The sequence below is a fragment of the Hermetia illucens genome, chromosome 2 (assembly GCF_905115235.1).
Source record: "Hermetia illucens chromosome 2, iHerIll2.2.curated.20191125, whole genome shotgun sequence".
NCBI lineage: Eukaryota > Metazoa > Arthropoda > Insecta > Diptera > Stratiomyidae > Hermetia > Hermetia illucens.
In genome coordinates this window covers 143,886,051-143,909,148 of record NC_051850.1, presented here as the reverse complement: position 1 = coordinate 143,909,148, position 23,098 = coordinate 143,886,051, and the positions used below count along the sequence as shown (strand labels likewise).

General features: G+C 40.5%; 1 protein-coding gene across 3 annotated transcripts in view; it reads right to left on the bottom strand.

Moving 5' to 3' along the window:
• Positions 1 to 376: 376 nt before the first annotated feature.
• The window catches only part of LOC119648074, a 28,482-nt gene continuing 5,760 nt past the window's right edge, over positions 377 to 23,098 (bottom strand). For 2 of the 3 annotated variants that reach the window (XM_038049558.1, XM_038049557.1), the window contains exons 3-8: positions 9,634 to 9,803; positions 9,499 to 9,572; positions 8,883 to 9,193; positions 8,633 to 8,802; positions 8,482 to 8,567; positions 377 to 2,390 (exon numbers count right to left, since the gene is read on the bottom strand). In XM_038049558.1, the coding sequence (XP_037905486.1) occupies positions 2,230 to 2,390; positions 8,482 to 8,567; positions 8,633 to 8,802; positions 8,883 to 9,193; positions 9,499 to 9,572; positions 9,634 to 9,803 (972 nt within the window). In that variant the 3' untranslated portion in view covers positions 377 to 2,229. The remainder of the gene's footprint in view (positions 2,391 to 8,481; positions 8,568 to 8,632; positions 8,803 to 8,882; positions 9,194 to 9,498; positions 9,573 to 9,633; positions 9,804 to 23,098) is intronic. The other variant, XM_038049560.1, reaches the window with a different exon arrangement.

Here is a 23,098-nt window from a genome sequence, read left to right as displayed (position 1 = left end):
ATCATCGTGGGTCGGACAACAGGACTTTAACCATGATTAATGAATAACTCTTATTATTGATCTCAATTATCAAATGTATACTTTGAATAATTAATTAGGCTCTTAGGTCTTGGTATAGTACAATAAGGCTCATGGACAAGGATTTGGAAAATGAATAATTTGGTTTTTATTTACGGCAGCTTTAGTTAAGCCTTATTACCCACACCTACCTAACATTCAAAATTCATTTCAATCCTCCGAACCGAAGTTATCCTCGGGGTACCCTCCAGACACCAATTTATCTTCTATTATTGGCGGTATGGCAAGGAAATACATATCTGACAACTGTTCATATCCAAAATTTCCAGCAATTCATGCAACATAAAACGACATTGGGTATTTTCGGCATAATAATGTTCTTTTTATTATAAGTGATTAACCGTGTGTTGCCTGCAACAAATGTCATTAGTTTTGTTTTCTTTTATGCTTGACATTGCACATATCATATAAAAAACAATGAAAACAAAACATGTTTGTGATCCAAATAATAAAAACTCGACTCTATATATTTTTCTATAATCGTTTTCGAAAAATCAATTTTGCATTTTTACTTTCCCCTTATTCTCATCTGTTTTCATTCTTTTTTGTAGATCTTAACGTTATTTGTTTGCAAGGCTCATTTGTTGATTATCATTTCATCATTATTACAGAATAGATTCCATATCGGCAATAATAACTCATAATAATTGTTCATGTTTCTTCACTTAGTATTTTTCTTTGAATCTTTTGAAAATAATATCAATCTTAATCTAGCCTCGAATGCGATATTTGGATTTTTTTAGTTGTTTTTGTTTATCTAATCTATATATGCCTAATACTGGGTTTTTGACTTTATTTTTTTCCTTTTGAGTTTATATTTCTTTTAAATATGTCTAACATAATATATATTGTGTCTATCACTAAAATTTAATTGGAGAAATGAAAAGATAAGCAACTTTCTCATTTGATAAAGAATTGCAAACATAAGCAACAATTTCAAAACAATTTCTTTTATTCAAATTTTCAATATAATGCCTATTAAATATAATAGCGTATAAAATGAGGAGACATGAATTAGAATAAAATAATCAGTGTCTTTGCATGCATGCAATAAGTGAGCTAAAAAATAAATCAATGGATGAATGAAGAGCATTCTAAAGAGATTCATTCGTCTATTGTCTCGTTAAAAATGAAATCACTAGATGTAATATGATGTAGTTGTAAAAATGTAATGTATAATCATCCTATTGACATGAATAAATATATATATATATATTTGACACTTGTTTTTACAATTTATTTGTCCATGTAATATGTGTTTTTAAATATCTGAATTTTTTATTCTTTAAATATTAATTTTGCTTTAATCATTTTACAATTGCTTTTCGTTCGTTCCCTAACAACATTATGCATTTATGAAAACTTTCGCTCGCTTACTTTCATACACTCTTCCATTTCTTGGTAGCTCTCAAGGGCGTTGTGTCCAGCTGAAGCACAACATCTTCCTTCTAGAAAACTTGTTCTCTAACAAATACGCATAGTCAATATCCTACTCTTGCTAAAAATTGCGTTTCAGTTCGACACAATCTGAGAGACTACGACATACACTATTACTTACTCCTCTTAATGATTTGATTCAGTTATGATGGGACATATTTAACAAAATATGACAATAAAAGCAAGAACTGATGATAAAAACTTTAAAAAATGTCTCTAACCTTTCTCTCTCTCCGTTTCATCCCTATCGTTACGCATTTCAATATATTGTTCGATCAGTTACTCTTGTTAAGTTACAAATACTATATATAATAAGTAGAGTGGATTACAATTATGGGTACGAAATAAAACATTAAAAAATATCGTCTAGGAATAATATAAAATCGAATACGAAATACATAATAAATGATGCAATTAAATAAATTTGAAATGGATATAAAATGAGTATAGAGATGAGATAATAATAATTTCACTTGATATAATAATAAAGGTCAGTTTTTGTCATTTCTTCTCTTGTGTGTTTTTTGCGTTTAAAAACTTAACATTAATGCGTAAGACACAACAACCGCTGGTCCGCTTTCAATATAGTGATTTTTATAGTATTACATTACACTTTCCCTAATCACTGAACATACCCTCCGCACCGTTCACCCCCTGCTTGCTCGGTTCTCACCTTTTTCGTGTTCGCGTCTTCTGTGACTTGACCTTTTTTTGTTAAGAGGTCACCATATTCTCAAATGGAGTTTGAATGGGCTGTTGTTGTGGTGGTTGTGGCTGCTGCGCTTGCGGCTGTGGTTGCGGCTGAGGCTGTTGAAGATTTGGTTGGTTTGGTTGATTGGGTTGTTGATTAGTAGCTTCGGTAGTTTCTTTGTTTGCTGGAAAAAATAGAGAAATTTTGTAAATAAATGTGAAGCGCTTAAGGTGCAATAAGTATTGTTGCCAAAGTTGAAGGGCTCTAATTATCTAACATTGGTGGCCTGTGAGCTGGGATTAAGAATACACTCTATGAGCTACCATGAGCGGGGATTAAGGATACACTAAAAGGCTCCCCTGCTTTTCGTAAAAGGGATATCAATTTGAGGGCTAGCAATCTGCAAATTTCAAAACTTTACTGCTTGTGAAACGCCTTGAAAAGGGACTGATTTCACGGCTACAATCTTTGGTTATTAAAAATGGACTGTGATTGGTTTTTGTACTATGCGCACACTTCTCAACAACGGTATCGAAGGACACTGGCTTTAACTCGAGCGAGAATTTTAACGATATAAGCTAAGAGAAGTAATGTGGTGGGACTCTGGAGAGTATTCATTTTCTACTTGTGCCAGTGTGCTTTTGCACGCTGGAAAGCCATGTGGTAGCCGGTGCGAATCCGACTTTAAATTGTTATTTCACAATAGAAGGTGCGCTTTCTGGTACAAAGCTATGCACGAAAGGAGATTTCCTCTGTAATGGAGGATGCTTAACGGATATCATGGAGGAGTTCAGAAGAGACTTCTTAAAGGTGACATTGTGCTCTTGATGGGTAATCTGGATGCCAAGGTGGACACTGACAACATCTTGCTCGGACATGGAATGGGGAAACACGGTCTTGGCGACCGAAACGATGATGCAGAAATCCACAAACCTTGAATTTCTGCAGCTTCTACCTCCCCGTCATTGGGGGCACACTGTTGGACTTGGGTTTCAACTGACCGACACCGTACGAGCAATCAGATTGATTACTTTGCGACCAGCAGTAGATTTAGGAGTTATCTTTTGGTTGTATGTAACAAGAGAGGCGCTAACATCGACTTTGAAAGGGATCAGCATTTGATGGCCGCTTTCCTTCTTGCAGGGTCGGAGAGCTGCGATCATTCAGGTTCAACATCGACCACTTGTATCATCCAGCTGTTACTCGACAATGGGAGAGTTATCTTGCTGATCGGACGGCAGATATACTAAGTAAAACTTGTTAGCACTGATGAAGGGAACAAGTGGTTCCCGAAATATCGGTATTTGTAAGAATAAACATTCACACCAACGAAAAAGAAACAACAAATTTTTATTATTTCAAATAAGTAACTCGCTTCCGAATATCGGTCGTCATCAAAATTGCTCTTTTCTCAGGCGCTATGTCCCGAAGGGGCGTCAGAAGATTTGGCTAACTGCGGAATCGATTTTCAGAAATGTATACTGCATCAGGAAATAAGTTGCATGTGATCGTAAACCTGTTGATTGTCCTGTGAAGGACATTAAAAGTCGACTTCTCATAAGCGATTACGAGCTTACCAGTCGCCATGCCGTAGAACTCACTGTCCTAAGATGGTCGATGAGTGGATCGCCAAAGGGCATTTGCCGCACAGTAAATAAGGAGTGCGGACGTCTCGGGAAGTTCTGGGGGAGTTGAAGCGTGTTTCAGTGGACCGGGTACGATGGCGCGTAGGGGTGAATAATAATAATAATCGTTGGCGCAACAATTCATATTGGATCAGTGCCTTGAAGTGTGTTAAGAGCACTTCATTCAAGACCGTAACGGTATACTACAGGATTACAATACTCTATAGGCGGCAATGTGGTCAGCATCGCGCTCGCTCGAGTTTATTACCCTGATTTGACACAGGTACTCATTCACAATTGAGTCGACTGGTATCCTACATCCAATCACGATAACAAATCCAACTACCAGCAGTGAGATTTGAACCGCGACCTTCTGCTACAACAGCCCAGCGCCCTAACCACTTGAGCCATCCTCAACATTGGTCGTTGATTGCCGTCTTGCGAATTAAGCAGCCGATGAAACAGCGCACTGGCCCACCGCGCATTAAATGATGGCGATTTCGTTAGAAGAAAGAAGACATGATCTCACTTACGCGATTACCAACCATTACGAATGTGGAAGAATCGTGGAATCAAGTTAAAGACACGATCCACAAAGCGGTCTCTGCAACACTCGGGGTCATCTCTACCACAAGCTTTTCGACGATAAAACGCTTGCCAATTCGTAAATATATGAGCTCCAACTGGGAAGCAAAGAAAGCGATCGCTGTCACCCGAGCGGTTCATTAAAAAGATCGCAATGGCGACAGAGATTTGTATCAACTTAACAAAAGCAAACATGAACGCACACAGGATATTGAACACTTCTGCTACGTTAATGACCAAAAGGGTATGGATAGATGCGAGAATATTTCAAGTATATTTCAACTGAAGAATTTTTTCATCCTCCACTTCCACAAGCATTGCTGACATTTGGAGCAATTCCGCCTGTCAGCGCAACTGAAGTCAATATAGCAATAAAACGAATGAAATCGAGGAAAACTACAGAATCTGACGACAAGGCATCTGGGCTCTGGAAAGCGAAGAGCAGGGACCCGACACTGTGGCTTAGCGAATTCTTCAATCGGGCTACTAAAAAAGGTAGAACACCATTTGACTGGCCAGAAAGTACTACAGTTCCAATATGGAAAAAGAAAGGTAGTCCAGCCGAATGTTCAAATTACCGTCCGATCCGGTTACTTTCCCATACCATGAAGATTTTTTTAACGCATTCTTGACAACCGCTGCGGGTTAGTCATTGAGAAACACCGTGAGAAACATCGCCATCTATAAATTACAATTCTGAATCTGGAGAAAGCGCTTGACTGTGTGCCACACGAGCTCATCTGGTATGTTCTATGACAACACTTAGTGCCAGAAAATCTCGTGCGCTGGGTCCGAATACTCTACCACGATCCGGAAAGTAAAGTTCGAAGTGTGGCGGGTGTATAAAAACCGCTTCGTGTCTTTGTCGGTGCTCATCAAAGAAGAGCCCTCTTACCACCCGTCATTGTTTTTGTTATGGACACTGTCACACAGGACAACCAAAGTCCAGCGCCATACTGCTTTATGCAGATGATGTTTTCCTATCGTCCAATAGCAAAAATGATCTACAGCAACTTGTCCAAAAATGGAATGATCGCCTCATGCAACACGATCTCGGATTGAATCTAAACAAAACTGAATTTTTGACAACCGATCCCCATGAAACAGACACAATCACTGTCAATGGCAGTGATCTGCCCAGAACTGAGCGTTTTTAAATATTTCGGGTCAATGCTATCAGTCGACGGAGGACTGCATTGTGAAATTGATTCACGTTTTAGCGCAACCTGGATGATGTTCTTTGTGATTGACGTATCGACGTATCGACGAACGTCTCAAATCTAAAATTTACCGCAGTGTCGCCCTCTATGGTTCTGAGTGTTGGCCGACTGTAAAAGACAATGAACGCCATCTTGCGGTAATGGAGGCGAAGTTGTTGCGTTGGACTAGTGACACGTTTTGATTACATCCGAAATGAAGATATCCGCGATCGATATGGGAGAGAGGCGTCTTCGATGGTGTAGTCACGTAATTGGAGGCAACGAGAATTCTTTCGCCAAGATTGATCTGAAACAACGGGGGCGGCGGGATAAGCCAAAGTAACAGCCCGGGGATCATCCTCCCTGCACTGGAGACGGCGATAATATAGGATGGAGCAGCATAGGCCAAGGGCTTCGTGGGACCAAGCCATGCACTCATTTATTAAAAAAAAAAAACGATAGAAGAAGGTGTTGATGCCAGGCGCATCATCGGGAGGACGAGATCATGCAGGCAGAGTAGCTGTCGAGAGGAGCACACTTAGTGTCAACCGTAGCACCGCTGTGATGAAGCCAACTGCCGGGACTTCCCGGAGCGCGGCAGCAGATGGACTAGTGGTTTCCACCCTGAAATCCACTGCCGTTAAGCTGGGCGTAGCGAGCACCAGACATAGTGCTCTTTACCGAAACTGTCGGCGTCGGGATATCCCTCAAAATCAAAGAGTGGCAAAAGCGTCGCTCGCTAAGAAGCGAAAGTCGACAGGTGTCCTGCTCAAGAGCCAGTTTCAGACGGCCATGCATATTCTCAGCAAGACTGCTAAGAATAAGGAGGCTGGCATTGTCGACGAGTGGAATGAAAAATACCCTTGGTACCAGGCAATTTTTGAGGAATATAATAGCAAACGCCTGGTAGACGAGCAGAAAGCGAAGCCCACAATTCTCAATATCACAAGCGGAGCAGAGTGGGCAAGAGCTTGGCCGTTAAGCAACATTTGAAGAAAAGTACGCATCCACATCCAGCCGACGAGTCACGAACTGCAAAACCTTTCAGTGAAGTGGCCAGGAGCCACTTATGTCTAGCGCGAAGATGTGAACCAGTGCTGAGGGCCAGGTTGTCGGAGATGGTCGTGAACATCTCTTGGACGCCAAAGGCGAACACATCGCTTTGATTCCTCTCACGTGGTCCGTGGGTTCCATGTTATAGCTTACGAGCACAAATTCTCAAAGGACTTTCTCGGTCCGTGCGTCGCCACGATCAGCGACGCGTGGGAGGGCGTAAAGCTCAAAGTCATCCCCTACGACGAGATTCCCAGGAGACCGGTCGCTCGCGTCTAGTTGCCGAAGATCTGAATGGATAAGGACAAGTTCGTTCCAATCCCAGCGCCTTCAAAACCCCAGGATTCCCATGGACGACTGGACTGTTATCAAGGAGGAGGAACCCCAGACAAACAGCAAACATTTTCTGTTCCGTATAAACAGCTGAAGGCACTGGTTAATAGTGATGGACGAAATTTTACGAATATTGGGACAGCAGCGGAGTGAAGGTAGTGGTGCATGCCGGCGACTTGGTGATATTAGTGTCAGGAATGTTTCGTCCATAATGAGCGACATCATAGAAGGAGCGTTGCGAAAGGTTTGCCTGTGTGTGTATTCCACCTACCACGGCTGAATGAACAAAGATTGATTCTTTCCTGGATGCAATTCTGGATCCAAAACTAAATTGGAAATTAAACATAGAACTGAGGGTTAAAGTGGCTTGGTTCTCTGGATGTTCACCGCTGTGGTGCGTTCAATTCTAATGTACGGCTCTATCGTATGGTGGCAGGCTTTGAGCAAAAAGTACAATAGAACGAAGCTTAATGGGATTCAGAGAATCGCGTGTGCAGGTGCGACTGGGGCTCTGCTCTTGGCAGTCCTTCGGGGGGCACAGTCGGTGTCTCGGTGGCGACTGTCAAGGGCGGAATCTACTCGCACTACTTAGCAGCCACGCGCCTTAGATGACGAAGGCTCACCACCTGTGTCAAGCCAAGGAGGATTCGGCCCGCTTATAACATAACCCGATCACGAGGGCTCCTGTGGCAGGCGCGTGCAAATGGATACAAGATTACAGCGGTTTGCACGGGGAATTGGTCCATAGGGGACCATGCTGCAGGCGCGGCATATTCTACAATTCGCAATGTCGAAGCTGTGGAGAAGGGGGGAAACCCTCAAGCACTTCCATGCGATTGCCCAACTCTAGCTAGATTCAGGCTACGGACACTAGGCAAACCATTCTTTTTGGACCTCAAAGAGATTTCTAGCTGCAGGGTGGCAGAGTCACGATCTTAAGGAGCTTATGGTATCAAAATGACGCACTATAGCGCTAATTGGGTTCCTCGGAGCGGCCACCGATACCTACCTACACCTAAGGTTCTACTATGGCTAGCTAGTACGAGAAACGCACGCAGCATTTTTCCGGTTACGTTTGGAGCCCCCTCATATATTCTCTGCTTGCTAATTTTTTTTAACTGGATTTTCACATTGGTTTATTTGCAAAATATTTTTTTTGTGTTTTAAGGCCAAATTAATCAAGACCGAAGGTTTCTAAGGAGTTCTGCCTTTTGGAATATTATTTTCAGCATCAGTTAGAGCAGAATATTAATATTATTGAGGAATTTTTCGTTAATATATTTATTACCCTCCTTTCATTACCATAGAAAAAAAAACCTTTTTGAGTAGAGAAAAATAAAAATTTCCCAAAATACTTATTGAACTTTTAAAGATATAGTTTTATGTGCTGTTTATAGAATGCGAGATGATGTCGACGATGTTTTCACATTCGAATAAATATTCAGAGAGGGCAAATTAATACTAAAAGCTTAAAACTTACATCTTTTTGCTGCATTCAGTCGATTAATAAGGTTCTTCCTCTTCTTCTTTAGAATAACATCCAAGTTATATCCCTCTGAAATTAGTCTGAAAATTATAAATTGCATTAGTCAAGAAAGTTCCTAATGAATGCCCAACCATTTCCATCTTACTTCTCTATTCGATTCAGTGCCAGCAGATCCTTAAATGCACTGTAGATTTTGTATAGAGTGAGATTAGGCAATCCTTGGCCTAAATATCTCGCAAATTTGATTTGTTCCATTTTCGGCAGCCCACTTTCATGAAAATCTAAGAACGGGCGATGATCCTCAATATTGTACGCCTGCGAAACAGATAAGACACAAAAGATTTGATTGAATTCATATTCGGAATTTCATCATTTCGGTATTGAAATTTACTCACGCGAGAGAACTTTATGAAATTGTCAATGATTGTACATTTCTCTGAAAACGTGACGGTATGATTACTCTGTATGCCGAATTTCTTGAGAAGTTCTTGTTTTTTCGGCGATAAACGTCCGATGTGCGTAAATATTCCATCCTCAATACGATGAGATTCGTGAACGTCGAAATTTTCAAATATTGTTAACCGTTCGAGTACTTTGGAGAATTCTTGTTTGGTCGCTCCGTTTACATTGGTGGGTGGTGGGGGAGGTGGAACTGGCGGTGGCGAGTCTGTTGAGTCAAACATTTGCGGTGTGAGATTTTTTAGATCTTGAATTGGATTTTGTTTTGTTGATTTTTGTTGCAGGTACAGAAATAACAAAGAACATACAGGAAGAAGTTAGTTTATGGGAAATGTCTACGATGAAATATGTTAATTAAAAATAGCAGCGAATCGTAACCAAAAGATTCCTTTTTAATAAATTTCATTTTATTGCCCCCACTTCAATCAATTCTGTGGTGTACGCAGGCCAATTTAGAAAATCAGAACTCAATATACGTTGCTTCCTTTTGCATTACATTTCGCTGCCATTATAATTACCATTTATCGATTCAAGTTTTGCGTGAGTACTTACCAGCTGTTGTGCATGTTAAGAATCTCTTAGTCTTGTCTAATATATACTGTAAGTTGTAACTACCTTTAGCGTAACTGAAAGAGAATAGACTAATGAAGTTTCCGTTGTAATTGTCCCACAGGGATAAATACTTACTTTTCAAAGCGTTTGATGCAAAACATATTCTTAAAATTACTGTAAATGCAGAAAAGCGTGAATTTCGGCAATCCTTGCCCTAAAAATCGTGCAAACTTTATTTGTTCCGGCTTCTGCATACCGCTTTGATTTAATGATAAAAATGGCCGATGATCCGTTACTCCGTACTCCTATTAACAAAAAAATTGAAATTAATAAGACCAAGTAGGTATGGGATGCGATAGTCGCCTGACTTAATTAGGAGCTTTAATTATACATAATCATTTTCATTGGGTACTGCCCTTATAAAAATGCCAAATCATTTTCCTTTGAAACGTTAAATTCATTCAACCTATAAATGGAACAATTCCACTCCAAAGCAACATTGAGGTGTTCGTTTGTAAAGGAATATGCAAATACAAATCGCGACCTTTCTCCCCAGTGGAAAACTGCACATGGGAAAAAATTAACTCGTCATTGCCTCAATAAAAAGTCATAGGTAACAATACAATAAAAATTATTCAATTTAAACTCGTTTAGATCCAATTCGATAATGGCTATGAATTTAATTGTCTGAATAGTTCGATTACACTTATAAGCTGCACGATATTTTTAGCGACACATAAATTTCAAGTATTTGTAAGTGAAGCAAATGCAAATGATGTATGCCGGTGGATTGGCGGGTGAGGGAGGTTCGCTATTTCCTTTTACGTTTATAGCGAATAGAGTTTATATGTCGTTCTTATCTTATGAGCATTTGTATTTGTTTCGAAATTAACGAGTTCACTGGAAATGTTTTAATAGCGAGCGAAAATGTGGTTGCTTAGCGAATAAAATTTTATAGAGCGCAATTTTTGATAAACATTTGCATTTAGGTTTCTAAGAAGTTTCAGGCATGAGAAATGTTACATATCAAAAAACCAAATGGATCATCGAAAGTTCAACTAATCAATTGCTAAAGATCTAAATTGATTTGTTTTCAAATCCTGGAAAGATTTCTTCTAACAGTAGAGATTTTGTCCATTAGCATAAGCAACAATTCATGGGCAATCTTCTGCCTTCATCAATAGTCAATTTATCTCCAGTACGAATCAAATTTTCAACTAGATCCCAGAATGGGGCTTGAACGATTACGAAAATTCTGCAACATATTAATGAAGAGAAAGAAGAACATGCTGCAAACAGCAAAGATTTCGAACAGAAAGGAACTTAGGGATGAGCTCAACTTTTGCAATAATTTGATGGAAGGTTCAAAAAGCAGATGACGATTCAATCCAGGGCAAAATCAACGATGTGACACTCCCTCATTTTTGCCCTGAGAGCAGCGTGACTGGAAGCGGTAGCAGATATTGTTTGCTCCATGAATGATCATGTCTCACAAAATATGGAATGCAGTGAGTGGTGTAAGCTGCATTCAAGAGGAGCTTCAGAGTAGGAGAAACAATCTTCACCATTCCTTTGAGTTGTTGGGGCCTCATGCCTCGCATTGCCATTCGAAGAAGTAATGGGGATGCTGCTGTTAAGTGGAATTAACAGCGATGCTCTGTAGTTTGAGCAATTGGAAGCTTGCCCCGAAATCCTCTGGAAAACAATAAATATGAAGCTCTCAAGCAGCGAACATTTGCTGTCCGCCAGAAATCTATGTGCAAGTATACTACACATCACCTCGGTTCGGTACTTGGTGTTTACGTTTTTTGCCCAGCAAATTTCGATATTCAACTGAACACAACTCGACATCCTCAAGATGTTTTGTCACTGCAATTCCCTCGTAAAGTTACCTTGTTGTTTGTACATGGCGCCCCACAACAGTGAGTTACCTGTGGAGGTAATACTCTTTGAGTTCACCATCAGAATCGCACCAAAGTCGTGTTTCCTCTGGGTAGCTGTCGAAAAAACACACGAGAGGGGTATATCAACCGTCATTAGTGAACACACAATTTGATTCTATGTAGTTGACCAGATTTAATGTATTCCTCAAATCCACATAGTTTCAGCCAAGCCGATAACCAATTTTATGATTTCGAAATTCCGATCGATTTAGGTTAATTTCCAATCTCAAAGGTTTCCAGGCCATCATCAACCCAGAGCTGTCTTTATATGTAGTATATGGGTCAGTAAGACAATGCTTGCCTGAAGGTTTACGAATGCAGCGAAGATGTTTTTGCTATACATGCTTGGGACAACTCAGCAAATGTATTCGGCCTTGTCTTTACCACCAGTTGGAAGACCTTAAAAAGTTTGCCTTCCGGACCGAAAGTTTCAGTTCTGCATACCGTACTGCAAATTTCCAGTATCCCCTCTCTGATTCCAGTGGATAGAACTCTTTCAAGACTCTGATGATAACCACTCTTTACTAAAAAGTTGAAAATCCTTAAATGATTTTCAGCAGAATATTAGTCCACGTGATCTGCGAGCACATGGCTTTTAAGTGCTTTATGCTTTCGTGAACTATTCATGAATGATAAGGACTGAGAGAGAAAATCGGGACCTAAAGTAAGTGCAGACTCCTCTGTATTATCAAACAAATCTAATCGATTTAAAATCCCTTTTTCGTACCTTTGAGAAATCTTCAACCATTCAATCATTCCCCATCCCTTCACGCCTGTATACCCTTCACAAACAGCTAAACAGAAAACATATAATTTCGTTGTGAAGAGAGACGTGAAAGTTGTAAATTATGTTTGACAACCGGCACTCAAAGCTTATAGGACTCAATTGGCCAAAACAGCTTTTATAAGGTTTGCCATTTTTTCGAAGCCCATGCTCTTGTCAAGATTATGCCTACGAGCGAAAGAGCCATCAGTTTACAACTATAGTTGCTTGATAAACCTTTTAAGGTTTTATTCCACAAACAGAAATTCCTGCAATTATGTTATTGCCTATTGTCTTGAAGGGTGTCAGAATACTTAATTTCGAGGTCATAACCGTACCTTTGGAACCAATGTCTCTGCACTGCGCTTGTCCGGGTTTATTACTCCAACTTGACTGAGGCAATCATTCACAACTGACTCGATTGATATCCGACATCCGGTCTATGTTAGAAATCCTTCTGGACTTAAAAGAAAATACTTTGTCATTTAAACGTAGATAGGATTAATAACAGCTTGAGGAACGCTAAGTTTTCTGAGGAAGAAACCAGCGTAATCTTCATCATCCAAAATACTCTCTTATTCTTAACGAAACGTAGGAACTTACTTAGACCAATGAGTGCCTCCTGTAAGCATTTGTAAAAATGATTCTAAGGAGAGTGAGCAGTGAGGGAGGGCATTAGATACTAGATAGTAGTGAGCAGTGGATGTTATAATCAGCTCCATTGGCTTGACCTTACCCTCACTTCTCGACACGCCTTCATCCAGTCTAGTAATGTAGACTGGATGCGATTTAATTTTAAAACATGAGTATGCGGAAAAACAGGACCTGGGGTGAACATTATATGCGTCTAGAGCGAAAATTATGTCTGCCATTATTGTCTCTTTTTTCGTTGAAATTTCTATTCGGGGCTACCGAGGAAACTTAGTGTCCGGGGGATTCATCCCTCTCGTCAAGCCTGTACGTGGCCGATCACGATCGGAATCGACAAAAGACAGCGTTCCTTTTCGAGAAACCGTGGTTTGTGCTTTTTTCAATAGCGTTTCAAGAACCGTAATTCCATTGTTGTGTCAATGGAAAAACTAACTAACTTCGTCATCCCGAATTTTAAGTGGCCGAAGACGACCAACTTTTAAAAGCTAGCCAAATTTTAGTTCTCGATTGAAGGAGTGGAATGCGTTTTTTGGTGGATACCGCCGCCGATATATCAGTTCTGCCAAAGGGACTCATGGGATGGAGGAAGAAATTAGTCAATGGAGAGTGTTGCAAAACTAACCAATAGCACGATTTCTGGCGTGGCGACTTTGAATTCAGGTCAACGATATCATGACATACTAAAGGAATTCGTTGGCATCACAATTCCGTCAGATACCAAGAAAGTTGTGGATCACGGCGTTTATCAGTATATCTTAACAAAGGGACCACTGGTTGCCGAAGGGGCGAGACGAATAATACCCGAAAAATTGGATGATTTAGGCATATACCAACCATCAAGTATTCGATGGACAAGCCCTTTACACCTGATGGGGAATTAATAGAGGTTATGTGGGGATTACTGTCGTCTAAGCCCCGTTACTATTCCTGATAAGTATCCGATTGCTCATTTAAGTGACTTTGTTCTTAAACTGAGCGGATGCACCACAATTTTCACGATGGATTTTGCAGTCAAACGTTTCAGCGATACGTAAATCATGTTCTGCGAGGATTAAATTCCATTTATATCGACGATATTTTGGTGGCATCAACAACGCATGACGCGCATCGTAAGCATTTGCATATGATTTTCGAACGGTTGCGTGAATATGGGCTGTCGATCAACGTTGCGAAATGTTTCTTAGGTAAATCATCAGCTGAATACCTAGGATACTTGGTGTACGATCAAGGCATCAGATTTCTTTCTGGGCGTGTGGGGGAGCCAATAACGATAGGGGATTTGCGGTGATTTTTGGGTGCTATGAATTTCTACCGAAAATCTCTACAAAATGTAGCCGAGATTCAAGCACCTCTGCATGAATATCTAGTTGGTGCTACGAAAAAGGATAAACGGAAGATTGTTTAGAATCCTTTATCGGACGCTGGTTTTCAGAAGTGTAAATACCAGATTGCCAATGCAACCTTACTGCGCCATCCCATTGAAAATGCACTGCTCACTCTCAAATCGAACGTATTTGATACAGCAATGGGAGCAGAACTCGAACAAAATCAACAATATTTGGATTTAATTCAAAAAGGCTATCTACAATGCTGTTAAATTCTCCTGTCCCATGATTTAAGAAAGTCAACTAGCGATCAAGAAGGACCAGAAGCCAATAACGTCTGTCTTCAACCAAAAGGCTGAAAAAGCGGATCCAAGGCAGCTACAACAATAGGACAATCTTCGATAAACATTGTTTAAATTGCTGGTAACGAAACTGTAACAGCAGATGCTTGGTCTTGAATTGGTGCCGTCGCACTCTCCGTCTGTATTTTCCGAGGAATTAGCTAAAACGCAAACTACCAATGAGAAACTTCAACAATTACTTTGAGATAATACGACACTAGTTCGGAAGAAAGTTAAAGAAAGATGAGCAGACGGATTTTACACAAATTGGGTAGCGAGCACCTGCAATGCTTACCTCAAAACAAGGATCCCAATTTGAGTCCTTGATTTTTTAGTTGCTTAATAATTTAGTGGCCATAAAAAGATTCGTACGACAGCCTATCATTTGTGGCCAATGCAATGATCGAACGATGGCTCCGATCGCTAAAAGCTGCAATAATGTTCCACAACAATCTAGAATGGAACGAAATTCTCCCAGCTACTCTCTCGCACAAGCCTGAGGAAAGATATGGGCGCAACTTCTGCAGAGCTAGTCTACGGAACATCATTTCGGATAGTTATCGTTCCGATGCTTGTAGTTCTTCTAAATAAAAATAAAACTAGGTAGCTTGCTCCTACTACAATATATTTTAATAGTTAGTAAATACGTATTTCGAAAGCTACTTACTTTCTTCCTCAGTACTTAAGCTATGGAAGAAAGTAAGTAGCTTTCGAAATACGTATTTACTAACTATTAAAATATATTGTAGTAGGAGCAAGCTACCTAGTTTTATTTTTATCATTTCGGATCTCTGGAGAATTATTCTTCAATGAAGATATATCACTTGATCCGAAACTATTTGTTCAAAAATCTCGTGAACAAATGAAGAAAGTTCGTGCGGCAATAGTTACTCGTCACGATAAGAGGAAAGTATTTGTGCACAAGATATTTCCCCCATCTTGATTCTTTGAGTATGTCATTCTTAAGGTGTTGGGACATTAGTTCAGCAAAAAAACAAGAAAAATTTCTACAGTGGTCTATCCGTTTGATCTGTATGGATGAAAATGAAATATAAGGACAATATCGATGGTAGAAAAAGAAGACGTGGCAGAACCTGGCTTAGTTGTAGCGATGACGTAAGCCAAGACGCCAGATAGCTTTTAATAATAATGAATTGTTGGACTTCGGCACAAAATCTGTCTGGAGTTCCTTACTAAGGCAGGCCTAGATTGGATACCGGTTGTTGTGCCTTTAATGATGATATGGCAGTCGCTATGGCAGACAAAATGGCCTTGGGCTCTAAAAAACTGTGAACAAAACCAATACCTTTTAGCACTTGTTTGATGCAGAATTATCAATACTTCCTAAAGCAGCTGCAATCAGTTTAAAAGTTTCTTTAGAAACACTGAAAGTGGGAGAACATTGGCTCCAGGCAATGTGCTCCCACTTTCCTCATGATTCTCAAAGAAACCAGGCCAACGCCCCACTGGGGTTATGACCCGTAATGGGAGTTGGCACTCTTTTTCAATGTGTTACCTATCCACTGCCACTTCCGCCTTCTCTTCAATACGTTCACGGATATTTTTCGTATGCCGGAGAAGTTCTTTATTTGCCATCGTCTCAGGCCAGAATACTACTACGATAAGACAGAGACAAGATTTGATAAAATCATGGAGCTTTCGAGTAATAGGTGGTCAATATCGGGAAACGCTTCAACTTGTTTAATTACTTATCTTTTCTACCAAGTGATCTTCTCCCTAAAGGTTAGCTAATTGCAGTCACCCAGTAGCAGCTCTCATTTTATGAACAGCACATTCAAATAAATACATTTAGTTAAATGCTATTGTGGTCAGTATGGCAGCCTGTTCTCTCCCGGTTAAGCTTTCCGAGTGTACCTTGATTATTTTAGTTTTTTGGGGAAGCATGTTGCTGTCGCACTCAAGATAGATGACCTCCTTCGGAATCTCAAAGACCATCCCCTTTTTCCTCTCATTGAGAAAGACCTCAGATTCTGGAACAGCGGCAGGGCGAGACTTTTCCTTGCGAGTAGACGCAGCAATGATGGTGGCGACCATCAGATTAATATCCCATATATATATTAAAGATAAAATTATTTCAGCACCTCTTTTGATACGCATATTCAAAAGTCAATTTCTAAATCTACTTCTGGTGGTAATGTGACCAATGTGAGCAGATATTTGTTGGTGAAGTCTCTCCTGAATTGCGTGTATTGTAGAATCACCGTTGTTATGCTCCTTAACCTGAATCGGTTCTGCCGACCTTACGGCAGCCACTCGCAATAGTTCGACACTAGCGGGTCGCTTCTGTTATTACACGACTGTCTAGAATATAAAAGCACAATGCCACAAGAGTGAGAGAGAAATATTCTCCATAGATCCACCCTCTTATTTCGTCCACGCCCAGAATGTCCAGCTAATATCGCCGGATCTCTCGCTTAAATTGGAGAAAACAAATATTCTTCAAATATCAAATATTCTTCCTCGATACCGTTTTCGAGGAGCGTGTGCATATTTTAGAAACCAATCTTAAACGGCTTTCGGTAGCAAAAGAACGTAGCCATGAAGTTAACCCCCATCCTAGGAGCGGTTACTGTTTCGGAGGCAAGCAAATTCGAAATTGGTAGGTTGCTAACCTAAAAGATTCTATCCCTTTTAGTCGAATTTTACAATTAAATCTCAGTCCAATAGGGCCGGGATTAGAAAGCAGGGCATAAGAGATTGAAATCGAAAAGCTGACGCCTCAACCGCTTCAGCTACGCGCCGTCCAAGCATTTTTACAGATATTGAGGTTTCTGAAATCAGCTAAGCCACGACAATACCCATTAAGTTGCTAAGTCAGCGCTATCAAACTTTGCAACTAAGTCCCAAAGGAAGTCATATGAAGAACTTTAAAAAGTAGGGAATAAGATGAAAGATGTTAAAGTTATTCCCGCTTACCATGTAGTACTATCCTGGGCTAACTTTTTTTCAATTGATATGCGTGTATGTGCGCGTTGGCTTTTCTCGATACAGTTCTTATTTTATTTTCAATCTATGTAAATTCCATGAATAATTTACTAATGGCAACTTCTATGTTCAAAGCCGGCCTCTATTTTGTAAGGAGAAATGCTTGACTACAGTTAGCAATAGCTACAATTCGTCGGTGTCGAAATCTATTGTTGTGATATGTGTTCTGTGTAAGAAAGAAACATGGAGGGCTACATAAGAATGTTAATACTCCTCTCTATGTCGATTCGGAGCACAATTTCTAGTGGCTAAATTTTACGGTAAAGCCAATATTCTTACTAAAATGTGCGCGTTCTGACACAAACGATGTACAGTATCGGAATTTCGTGGTGGCTTTTTTACCATATCACACCAACATTCCAGAGGGGACAAATTAATGTTTCGATGCTACAGTTTACAATGTTCAGTGACAATCTGTCTATGCTGTAGGCGTACATATGTGATAAGAATATTAATAAAGGCCAGTTTCGCATTTTCAACAACCAAATCCACTTTCAATACTTAGCATAGGAACTTTGACACAGGAAGCCTGCTTTGAAGAGGAGAGAGACGAAATTATTTTACATAAATTTACATTAAAAGCTTATATGCAAAGTTTGAAGAAATTTTGACAATTTCTCTAGTTGAATGCTGAGTAAATATTGAGCAATGATTTGCATATGCAATGTATAATCTTCACGGCTTGTATTCTTTATGCTAATTGTTACGCCGCCACATTTGCTATTTCAACATCTGTTCGGGCGACAAAGTTGGTTTAATGTTTGTAATCGAAATGGGGGCTTATGGAAGTTACGAGAAAGCAAACCTTATTCACGGATTGACTTCGTAGTAAAATTCAAACCGTTAAATTTGCAAACGCGTCTGGATTCCACGAAAATTTTCAATTCAGAAATAAGCGAATATTTCTCCCTCAAATGGCCCCTTTCTATGTTTAATCAGTTCTTAGCTCCACGATAAATTATCTTTTTTTTGCACAAAATTATGACCAACAGCAGTGAATGTCATAATTATACCAACCAAAACTAACGCATAATACTTCTGCCAATTGCAAAAAATTAATAAATTCTGAATGGAAGCGAAAAAGCGGATATTAAATAATAAGAGATGCAGCTGCGCATAATCGAAGCTATTAGCTAGCTAGATAGTCATCTGATACAGTAAAACATTTGTCAAAGAACTACGGATAAATGAGTTTTTTAGACGTTCATCTTTCGGGTCTGTTTTCATTACGCTTACATACCTAATTACCACCAACTTTAATTAGAATTTCGCAGGCATTTTAGATAATTGAAATGAAGGCCAATTCAAGCTTGGAGCATCTACGCATTAATATAATTGGCCTAGATTTCGTTTGTTGTCTGCAGTCGAAATTAATCAACGTGAAATGAAGGTGATACTTTGGTATTTGTGCATTTGATTCAAGAAAGAAGAGATCCTCTGAAAATTAATCGACCAAATTGATAAGTGCCATATTGTTCGGGCATGTCGACCTGATTTAAGAATGGAGAAAATTTGAACGTTCCTTCACTTGTTGGACATGCTCTGAAATTTTTATGTATTTGATTTTGTCTCAACAAGAATTCTTTGGAATGTTTTCGGGTGACAAAGAAAATTGTTTTTGGGGAAATATGCAGATTGCCCCTACTTGTGACTAAGTGGTTTCGCATCTGACAAAAGAGACCGGAAGGATGAGATCAGACTTCAATAATGACAAAAATTAACCTTCTTCGTCTGCTGAGTCGTACGTTTCTTTCTGGATTGATAGTGTGATCAATCCATAAAAACGGATCCCCATCTACACTAAACCCTCTTGGGATTTAGCATCGAAATAATCGAATCTACTATTATTTTGAACAAAGAACTACGTCAAGTTCAATATGCAACTGCAGACGAGATAGATGGCGGTAATCGCATCCTATGGGTCATGCATTAAGAAAGGACAGTGACGTAAATGACTCAATGATATGAATTATTGCCGACTTTCAAAGCAAAGCTGGGAAGTGCTAGCGGAGAGTACAAAACGGCTGAGGAAAAATGCAAACTTTCCAATAGTTCCAGAGCCGAATTGAAGATCCTGATGGTTTAACGGGAGCATCTTCCGGGTGGGCATAATTCCGCGATCCTCTTCGGACACATATTAATTTGGAAACTACAATCAGACCGATCCCTGGAGGCAATTAAACGTCGGAGTTGCCATATAAATTATCGATTTGGAAACATACCTGTGCACGTGCACAGAGAAAAGCCGAAGAAACACATCTCGGAGGAGATACCGGGAAGAAAGTATACCAAGGCCCCCGAAGAAATCTCGGAAGCCATAGAGGCGGAAAGGATTGAATCAGCCAGGGAAGTAGACCTGCTACTCAGTGAAGAGCAGAAGCTGGAAAACCTAGACCTAGATCTTCTAGGGCTTAGGATGGGCAGCGACGCGCAGGAAAGTGTCATGCCGGAGGGAGAGGGTAATACTTCGGCAGTGGAGAAGAGCTCCAAACAATAACGGAGCACTAAAATAGCCCAGATAAACCTCCACCATGCGAAAGCTGCATTTGCGATAATTGCAATGACAAGTTCCAAAGAGAACATTGGAATAGTGCTAGCTCAGGAACCCTGGGTGTATCGAGGTCAGATTCGCAGTCTGCAAGGAGGAAGCATGCAAGTAATTTGGGACTCCTCCTGTGAAAAACCAAGAGCTTGCATAATTTTTAAACGTAATTTAAAATATATATATCTTTCAGAGTTGCTGATCGGGAACTTTGTGGCTATCCATGTCTCACTGGAAGTTGGGAGGAGCACTTGAGAAGCAGTCGTGGCATCGGGCTAGTTCCCAGGAGACGACATCCGGGTTCCACCGGAGCTAGTCGCTAAACTGGTGAAGTGCCGTGAAAAGAGGGCGTTTCCGCTTCTTTTTGGCTGCGATGCCAACGCCCATCACGAAGTCTGGGAAAGTAGCGACACCAGCCGAAGAGGAGGAATTTATTTTTAGTAACAAGTAAGAAATATTCAACAAAGGGACACTCCCACAGAGATTTACGGCCTGGTCAGGAATTGGAGGGTGTCGGATGAGCCCTATATATATGATCACAGATTGAGGGCAATTCCGAAATGAAAAGACTAATAAGGAATCCCAAGAGAACGGATTGGAATTCCTATGCAACGCATCTGAGTAACAACATGGCTCACCTTCATGAGGGCGGTGACATCAAGAGCTAAGTAAAACTAGAAATAGTGGTGGAAAACATAGTCGTCATTGACTAAGGCAGTTGAGTCATCAAGGGATTCTCTGTGTGAAATTATACGGTGTTTCCAACGATTAATTATTTGAAATAATAAAAACTTGTTGTTTCTTTTTCGTTGGTGTGAATATTTATTCTTGCAAATAACGATATTTCGAGAACCACTTGTTCCCTTCATCAGTGCTAACAAGTTCTTAGCACTGATGAAGGGAACAAGTGGTTCCCGAAATATCGGTATTTGCAAGAATAAATAAATAGTGCTAAGAACTTGATAGCACTGATGAAGGGAACAAGTGGTTCCCGAAATATCGGTATTTGCAAGAATAAATATCCACACCCACGAAAAAGAAACAACAAGTTTTTTATTATTTCAGATGAATACGCTCGTTCAATAAGGTGTGGATACTTTGGGTTCCAGGCCATGTTGGATTGCAAAGAAATGAGGCAGCCGACGAACGACCAAGATGAGAGTAGGGACGCCTTTATACGGGCCAGAACCCTTCTGTGCAATCGGAAATGGGTTCATGCGTCCAGAAACAATTCTCCTTGTCTGCACAGAGTTGCTGACGAATCCTATCCCACATCCCGCAAGAAAAACAGCTATAATCGTCCACCACCTCATTGCAAAACATACAGGGGAGGGATCGTGCCTTATCGAATTTGTGGAGGTAATATTGAAAGCTTCTACGCTTGTTTAGAAGCTGGTTAAGTACAATGTCAATCCCGCTATGAATTCGGTATAGCCACAGACCTAAGTGTTTGATGAGCTGCGCAATCCTTCCTTCCGTTTTTCATTAGCCGACTTGAGGCCGAAATTGCAGCCTTATCCTCCGCTGTTTTGATTTGGTTGATAGACCTCATTGTCGAGTGGAGCGTCAATTCAATGTAACTGACCGTTCGCTTGGGCTGTGTAATTGTCAGGGGAAGTTGTTTTAGTCAAGATAATTCATTTGAGTTTTACCGGCGCAGGACTGAAACATCCGTCGAGCTCTTCGGTTCTACTCACCGCTTCGAAAGAAATATTCATGATCTGGACGGCAGCATCCACCGTGATTCTTCTTGCTCTAAAACCGAAGGCATGGGTCGATAGCATCGTATCTTGACTCAGCAAATTTTCTCCTGATAAGCTTTTCAAACATTTTCCCGACTGTGCCAAATATTTATGGTATGTATATTTTTCTGTATGCGGATCTCTCTTTCATTTTCTTTTGATGATCCGCCACATTTCAGGGATATGAAGGTACTGGAGGTTAAACTAATTCCACAATCATACCCCGCCATGACTGGTACAGCGGTAACTCAGTATTCATACCAGTGGGTGCGAGGCCTATCTAACATTTTTGCAGTAACTAAACTAACTAAGCCGGAGTTGTATAGCGCAAGTCCACGATTAAACTCACAAGGAGTTCTGTCCGCGATATGGGCACAACAACCATGAAACTCCCTTAAACTCCGCCATGCTATTAACATTGTATGCTGGTCCCAAGCCCAGGAAAAGGAGGATGGTTTGAGGCAACGTACTTTGCACTATCCTCAGTAAAACAAAAATATAATGCTGAAATCAGGGAAAGAGATAAATACGGTATAATTGGAGTTATTCCAATATGCTAAATCCTACTTCATCTCTCTTGGTGACAGGCCCCACGACAGGCCGGCCAAGAAAATGCATCCAATGTCGTTAGAAACAAGATGATCGGATCGAGTAACAAACCTCGGCAAAATGCTACGCAGGCAGGACGGGCCCCGGTCCTGTTTAGAAATGGGCAAGGGTTCTTGACGCATGGTCGGCGTCAGGACGTAAGTTAGTCTGAACAAAACAAATACGTGCACGTCAAATTTTGGCACCCTAATTGGAAAGACCGAGGAACTCGCAAAAGCCCTCCGGAAAGGCACATTGATATCTGCGCTCTGCAAAAAACCCGATGGTCTAGGGCCAAAAGTTGCGGCATTGAACACGAACGCAGGTGCCATTGGGAAAGGGGTTTGGAGCGCGGAATAAGGGTGGCGAGCGTATAATCGATTTTGCGGGCGCCCGTGAGCTTGTACTTATGAAAACATGGTGCAGCAAAGGATTGTCTCATCTTCCTACATTTTACAGTGGGAACAGTAAAATGCAAATCGACTATATCCTCGTAAGATGCCAACATTTTACCACTGTCACTGATTGCCAAGCCGTTGCCTATGAGACCATCACACCTCAACATCGGCCGTTGATTGCCCTCCTGCGAATTAAGCCACCGATAAAATAGCGTGAGGAACGCACTGGCCCACCGCGCGGTGGCGAGTTCGTGAGAAGGAAGAAGAAATTATCTCACTTACGTGACTACCAACCATTATG